Raw genomic sequence first — 7,642 nt, 5'->3', positions numbered from 1 at the left:
TGGGGCTCTGTTATTAAATATACTTTGATACACACATCTGGTTTTAGGTACTTAGACAGTTATATAGTATTAAGTTTAGAAATGATGGTACGTCTATGTTTTAGCCAGTCTCAGTATTAAATATTGCTGGGTAGAGGAAATTCTTAAAGTGGGTGGTAGTTACTCATGTCATCCTTTGACTCTAGATATCTGGCATTGCCGAGAGTCATGAAGCTGATCCACTAATAACACAGAAAAATCTCTGTTTATAGTTTCAGAGTCAAATCAGTAATAACAATGACATATGGTTGCTGTGGCTATTTATGCTTCATCTGGATTTCATGTTGCAATGCTCTATTACAGTGGAAAAAGGATACAGAAAAATACATAATCCATCTTAAAAAATATTTTATTATTTGCCAAATTGAATGCACTGTTTGGTTTTCTTGAGGGGAGGCACAGAAAGATACAGACTAGAACAAGGGGCTTATTTATCATTTTGATGCTTATAAGATCACCTTACCAGCCTTTCTGCAAGCTATTTGTCACATGTCCCTTCACTAGACACTTCATCAATTCTATACCTTGTGGCTGACTTACAGAACCGGTGGTCTAACCATCAGATGGATGCCTGGCGTGTGACAATAACTTCTCCAACTTCAGTGAAAGATATGTGACCAGCACCTCTCCATACAGCCCACCGCTTCATGTGTTATGTATACACAACCGTACAGTGATATGTATAAATGAGATCCTCAAAGGAATCTGTGCCTCCTCTGAGACAAGTTACAATAATTTAGAAGCTCCAGGGGATTATCTAGGTAGCCAGATCTTGGGTCTTGCTATAAAGGAACTTGGTCGTCTGTGCCAATAAAGAAGGGGGGGTGGGTGTGTGCGTGTGTAAGGGCACACGAATGAAGGGCTGTATGTACATAAATGGGCAAACAGGTATCTGCATGTCTGTGTGTCTGTGCATGCTTGCAGGTACATAGTTGGATGCCAAAACAGGTTCTAGCTACACGATGCCCCTGAGTTGGAGAGCACATGAATAACAAAGGGAGAGATGAGAATAAGATTTGATTCCTGCATGCCCAAGTACCCTACATCTACAGTGCTTAGGAATGATAGAGATGGTGGCCAGCAGTGGTTGGGAAAGGAGCCCCCATGGTGGCTGAGTGGTGAAAGTTACAGCCGTCACCCATCTTTGTGCCCTGATATTCCACACTGCCAGGACAGCTGTGGTAAAAGTCTACTTTGTGCTGGGCAATGAAGCCCACTGTCTGCTGGACGCTGCAGGTGCCCCCGCCTTTTCCAAAGACTCCTCCATCCTCGCTGGTCATGATTGTGTAAGCGTTCTGCCCTGCTCCGTAGTGCTGACGGGGGGGAGGCACGGTTTGGATGTTGCTGGCTGCAGTGATAGGGTAGCCCTGGTGGAATTTGGGGTGCACGTCCAGGTAAGTATTTGTCTGGAAGCCACTCTGAAAGGGAAAGACAGGGAATCAGAACACAGGCCTGACACGTGCTGGGGCTCTGTCCCTTCACATTTCATGTTGTCTCTTGATCAGCAGCAATGGCATGGGAGGACAAGAAGAACTGTATCCACCCCCATAGCTCAGGGGTGGATACACAGTCATACATATATATATATATGAGGAAAACAGCTTTTCTCTGGAAGCATTTCAGTGGTAGTCAGCCCTCACATTTCATGTTGTCTCTTGATCAGCAGCAATGGCATGGGAGGACAAGAAGAACTGTATCCACCCCCATAGCTCAGGGGTGGATACACAGTCATACATATATATATATATGAGGAAAACAGCTTTTCTCTGGAAGCAATCAGTGGCCTAGTCAGCCCATTGCTAGGCTACCTACAGAACATGGAGAGTCGTGCCAAGTCTGTGCCTCTGCGCTGAACAAACCAGAAGGCAGAGTACGCTGATACTTGTATGCTTAAGTTGCCCCCATGGAGGAAATACATCACAGGACTTATCTGCCCGGATAGAAGGGCCATGTGGAGCCATGTGCTACGTTCTTACTTGCGTGAGGCACTGAGCCCGTTCAGTCCACAGGCTATGCTTCTGGCACCTTTTCAGCTTCATCCTCCGGTTCTGGAACCAAGTCTTCACCTGGGTGGGGAAGGGAGAGCAGAGAAAACATCAGCAAAGGGGAGGGAATAGCAAATGTTATCAGATTCACAAGCAGCGAAGAAGAGTGACCAGATGGCATAGATATATGGGCAGCAGCAGATAAAGCCCTTTAAGGGCTCCCTGTGGTTGTTGCCAAGGGGAGATGTCTGTCTAGCAGCCTCAGCAGGTGGCTAGTGCATCTGCATGGTGGGGGGAGGGAGCAGCATTACGTCCACGGGACAGTTATCGCTGCAACAAATTCACTCGTTTCAGTCATGGAGGTGAATGACTGGTACAAATTAGACCCACCCAGGTCTCTACAAGCCCCCTGTGCTACAGGCAAAATTCTAAGACGCTGTTTCTGCACGCTTGTGAGCAGAGAAGGAAGAGGCTTGCTCCTTGTACCCAGCAGTTCCCAAATTCAGAGCTCCTTGCTGAGGTGAATTCCAGAGCCGTTTCCCCCCAGGGCTGTGTCTGCGCAGTGAGAGCAGCCTTTGCAGGGATGTGGATTGAAGGAAAGAGCAGATTGTCCCACCGATCTTGTTCCTGACAGAAACAGTTCAGTGTGTGCGTGAACAATGCGTATATAACTTTTTTAGTCCCAGGGCATCCCTGGGCATCCAGGCCATCATGCCCAGCTCTGACATCCAAATTCCAGGCAGCTTTTGGACTTATAACTGCAAGCACTTGTGCCCCATTGCCCAGCCCCCTCTGCTTTAGGAAGGCATCATTTGAGCCAGCACCAGTTCACTACACACAACCTATCTGGAGATCAGCAGAGACCCTGAAGGGCTGCAATGCATGAACCTAGCAGTACCCACATGGAGGGGGCAGCGGGTGTCAAGCAGCCAGGCAGTGCTGAGTGTGGGGCACTATTAGGTATTGGACAAGATCAGCCCTTGGAAACGTTAGCAAGAGCTTTTAGCATGTTGCAGCCCTGGGATTCAGAGAACTGATGCATGCCAGGGTTTCTGTGAAGTTCACCAGTGCATGGAAAAAGTCTGTGAAGTGCTGTCACGCCCAGGGTAGACGCTGTTTGTAGCAAACAACATATTCATCACTGTGTTTGCAATTCTACTACAAGCGTTGGCAACAGTACCCTTAACTGATCCCTCACTGGGGAGGCCCCAATGAGGTGCCACTGTCTCTCCTGTCCCCTAGAAGTGCTTCTGATCTCTGGGCATGAATAGGCAGGGGAGCAACTGTTAGCTGGCACCTTTGCCTCTACTCTCTGCTGGGGACTCATCTTTCCATCCTGTCACTGCCTTATGTGACCATTCAGCTGCTGTGTGACAGATATACCATGGGTCAAAGTCTCCGTGTTCACCTGCTTGTAGGTGAGCCCCAGGGCAGCAGCCAGCTCCCGGATCTGCTGGGGGCTGAGGTACTTCTGGCTCTGGAACCGCTGGTGCAGGGTTTGCAGCTGCTCTTTGGAGAAAGCCGTGCGGCTCTTGGCCTTCCTCACCCCCTCCATGCCATCTTCTCTGCCCTTCTGAGACTTAGCCGTAGGCTGGGGGGATGAGGATGCTGAATTTGGACTGGTGGCTGAATCGGGTGTGAATTGGCTGAAATTCCCAGAACTGGACGAAGCTGGGGATACTTCTAGAAATAAAAAGACAATGGGAAAATATATACAATTCATAATGCACAGCTGTATGGGTATGAGCATGCTCCCTGCCTGCCGTAGAGTTCCTTGCCTACCAAACAGGGGCTTTCTTGAAGCAAAGGCTTGTGTCACCCTCCTTCCTTCATGGATCTGTGAGCACAGACAAGCCCACTGACAGCGAGCAGCTTCCCAGCTCAGCCCTCTGGGATGCCCGTGGCTCCCTTTCATCAGGTGGAAAAGTCAGGGCAGGGAGGGGAGAATGGTGCACATTGGCTCACAGCATTACTATCCTCCTCCAAAAGGCCCCGGTAATATTTCAGTCTCAGTGTGGTGTAAAGAGGCCTGGTCGTGACTGCAAGCATAGCTTTGGGTCAGTGACTGGGCTCCCCAAAACTGTCTGGTCAGCAATCTCAAGGCACTTGATAGACAGTGGCAAAGCAACCTCCAACCAGGGTGTATGGCGGGGCAGAGCAGTCAGTGCTTACAATGATGGGGTGGCAGGTGGAGAGCACCAGTCAGGCCTTGGATATTGGCTCACTCCTGTTTGCCTGTGGCTCCCACCACAGACCACTGCTGGAAATACATGTATAGATGGAGGGACCTATTTGGCTGAGGGGGGCTTCTGGCGAGAGAAGAATGAAGGAGAGAAATTTCACATGGAAGTGGGGAGGGAGAGAGGGGAGGTGGATGTGTGGGACAGGTGAGAAGAGCCAGTAATCCTGTACCAGGGACATGGGGGACAAAATTCAAGAGTGCAGAGGAAGGTATCCAAGCCCCTTCTCATTTGTCCTGGTACATGTCTTAAAGGGTCTCTGTTGAGGACAAAGTTGAGATAAAGATCTAAAGGAAAAACTTCCTAAACAATCTGGGCTACTAGTCTAGACAAAAGCTGCCAAGTTGCAAAGTCATTCAGGCTGCCTGAATAGGAAAATGCTAACAAGAGAGACTATCCCAGCACCTTTCTGTCAGGTGCCTGGTTGCTGGGGCCTGTGAGAGGCTGAGACCTTCTCAGCCCTGACTGAAGGGCTGTGATGCCAGTCTCCCCCCTTCTCCATAATTGCAATGATAAATCTGTCCATCCCTCCTTCTTCCAGCTACTCCTCTGCAAACCCTTCTGCATGGTCCATCCCCTCTCCTCCTACTGACATTTCAGGAGAGAGGGTGTGCAGTGAATGGAGCAGTGCCATTTTCAGTATATACCTTCTAACTACTGAGCCCAACCAATAGCTCCCAATCTCCTTCCTCGTCACCCTGAGAGCTGTGACTCCGAAGCCCACTGAGACACCCTCCTCAACCTCCCAAATGTATGTCTAGTGCAAAGTACTGACGCCCTCCTGAGGAAAGGGCTCCCCGTCCACCCTACTAAAGCCTTCCTTCTTCTGTCTTAAGCTGAGAGGCTACTAAGCAATCATTCAAAAGCCTTGAGGTGTTGCTGGGCTTCAGAAAGGTGGCCATGTCTGCAGTATCTTTTCCCTTGTTACCCTCCTGACAGAGGCACACCTGTCTTTGTGGTGCCTGCCCCTCCAGGGTTGCCTGCTCTTATAGGCCTGCTCTTGGCTATTTCCTATCCCTAGGAGATGATAACCACCCAGAGCACCGGCTGCGTGAAGAGGCAGGTGTGTAGTGGGGCAGGTTTCTGGTGCTGGGGAGCAGGGCCATGAGGTTTACAAAGGGATTCTGCCTACAAGGAGAAAGGGGCTGTCAACAGAAATGGTGCAAGGGCCTGAGGTGTTATGTGTATGGGGGTAGACTGTAGAGCCTGAGAGGAAGCTGAACATCTGTGACCTGGATGCACGGGAAGCTAAAATTTTGTGTGGGACCACAGGATGCTTGGCTCCTGCAGGCTGTGCAGTAAAAACCCTATAGGTAGGAAATGAGCATGCTCAGAATGTGGGCTTGGAAAACAGGAAAGTCTTCTGTTAGACCAGGAACCATAGCAAGACACCGTAGAGCTAAATCTCCTACATGTTCCTGCTCGGCCTGTCATCCCAAACCCCCATGTAATTTACCACCTGCAGCTCGAGCTCAAGACAAAGGTGCTCCCTCTCCCATGAGAAAAGCGTGAAGGAAAGAGGAAGCAAGAAACACAAACAGTGCAACAGACATAAACATGAAAACCTAAGACAGACCCGCTCCCACAAGCCCTTGACATCTGTAGGCCTTTGCTTCCACGACTGGGCTCTCTCTGTAGAGAGAGGCACCAGAGGAGAATGTTTGAAGACAGGTTTTAAGTCTATATACCAGGCCCACTGGGGGCACGAATGAGTCAATCTGCCTGCTGCCTTTGCGAAGCAGGCAGCATGCAGAGAACCTAAGCCTTTCTCCAAACTACATGGCAAGTAGCCTCGTGCCAAGTAGCCACTAGTCACTCTGCCCAAGCCTTTAGCTCTCTATAGCATCTGACAGCTTGAAACCGGCACTCCAAAAGCTTGCTCTCTTCCCACCCATTAACCTTACAAGAGCGTTACCCTGCTGACCATACAATGGGGCTGAGCGAAAACCTGCTTTCATCAGCTATTCTATTACCACTCATTGGAGTGGGAGAGGAATGTCAGGAACAGAAAATGCCACCGCGGTGGGGCCTGGGACTTTTTTGCAAAGAGGGAAAGGCAAGGCAACAAGAGGATGGAAAGGAGAGGGAAATAGAGAGAGAGGAAAATGGCAAACTAAAAGAAGCAGAGAGTAACGATGCTGCATTTAAAGGGAGCAGATTTCTTGGCACAGTGATTCAGAGCATGCTTTAGCTCAAGTTTAATGAGCACACGAAGGGTGCGAGGAGTTTGTAAGGGGACAAGGGATGCCACGAGCAGAATTACCTTCAGGATTTGTTTCTCTCCATAGCACACATGACAGCATTTGACTAAAAGGAGGCACAGACATTCCTGCCCCGAGAACCATGAACTTCCATGAGACCATGTTGTCACACTGCCCTTCAGCCTGGAGCAGAGACCTGCCAGCGCCTGGACTCTTGCAGGCTCTGTTGAAGTTTAGGAAACGAGTTCACAGTCAACAAAGAAAAGTAGCATGGAAAGGTGGTGTGACTGCCCAAGGTCACCCATTCTCCTTGCCTACCACATCACGCTTTGCCCAGCTCACACATTAGGAAACCAAGGCAGGGAGAGAGAAAAATTTGCTCAAGGTCGTTAAGCAAGTGGCTGACCTGGAACCACAGGTATCCTGGGATCAGCTCTAGGACAGCTGAAACGCCTTACCTGCCGTCTGCCTCTTCCCTCCTGCCTCCGGAGACTGACTGGCACTGGTGGCTCCCGCTGGCCCAGCCGAAGCGGGGGCATGTCCTGCCTCCCCTGCCGAGTTCCAGTATAACTCCAGGTACCCCATGCCAGTCCCGCTGGGGTAAGCCTGGTAGGGGGGCAGAGCCAAGTGTGCACACATGGGGGGCAGATGAAGGGGTGGTTCCCCCACCTTCCAATAGATGCCACCTCCACTTGGGGGGGCAGGTCTCACCAGCAAGCTGAGGTAGCCCCGAATGTAGACAGGTAGTTACCTTTATAGCTGGCTATACCCTGCCTGGGACTGCAATATCCACCATCGTCAGCTCCTTGAGGCTCTTTGTCATGTTAAAGAGGCTGATTGGTGGGGTGGGGACAGAGCAGGGTGGAGGGGGGGGAGAGAAAGCCACACATGGCATCAGGGCTAAAATATGTGCCCTCTGAATTCTTCCCATTCTGCAGGTTCCTCAGTCACACCTGAGTAGGGGTCTGATCCAGAGCCCCAGGAAAGCTCCTCCTGCTTGCTTCTTTGGGCTCAGCTCAAATCATCCCATCACAAAATAACTCCATAAGCGCAGATGTCCTGTGGAAGAGAGCTGTTCACTGTTGGTAGAACAAACCCCAACCAATCTCCACCACATGAGAGTGGACAGAAGTCCAGTGGTGCTGAGCTGCACAGTACCATGCCGAGCAAATTCAAG

At 50.2% G+C, this 7,642-nt stretch overlaps 1 protein-coding gene across 1 annotated transcript; it reads right to left on the bottom strand.

The window, feature by feature from the left end:
- Positions 1-1,069: 1,069 nt before the first annotated feature.
- LOC103908540 (homeobox protein NANOG) lies at positions 1,070-7,187 on the bottom strand. The gene is made up of 4 exons (XM_009290933.1): positions 6,924-7,187; positions 3,433-3,707; positions 2,016-2,105; positions 1,070-1,457 (listed from the first exon to the last, which is right to left on the bottom strand). Exons 1-4 carry the CDS (start codon positions 7,102-7,104, stop codon positions 1,095-1,097), a joined length of 909 nt encoding a protein of 302 aa, XP_009289208.1. The 5' UTR covers positions 7,105-7,187; the 3' UTR covers positions 1,070-1,094.
- Positions 7,188-7,642: the final 455 nt, after the last annotated feature.

This window comes from Aptenodytes forsteri, unplaced genomic scaffold (genome assembly GCF_000699145.1).
Source record: "Aptenodytes forsteri isolate BGI_AS27 unplaced genomic scaffold, ASM69914v1 Scaffold286, whole genome shotgun sequence".
Lineage (NCBI taxonomy): Eukaryota > Metazoa > Chordata > Aves > Sphenisciformes > Spheniscidae > Aptenodytes > Aptenodytes forsteri.
Note: the sequence above shows the minus strand (reverse complement) of the source record. Positions and strands in the feature narration are given on the sequence as shown.

Bases quoted from the DNA above. Each gene is read 5' to 3' on its own strand.
- LOC103908540 (XM_009290933.1), bottom strand. From the start codon at position 7,104: ATGTGTGCACACTTGGCTCTGCCCCCCTACCAGGCTTACCCCAGCGGG. The intron at 2,106-3,432 runs GTGAACACGGAG...TTCCCCACCCAG, and splicing joins TGGGGCTCACCTACAAGCAG to GTGAAGACTTGGTTCCAGAA. The intron at 1,458-2,015 runs GTAAGAACGTAG...TTTCCCTTTCAG, and splicing joins GGGCTCAGTGCCTCACGCAA to AGTGGCTTCCAGACAAATAC.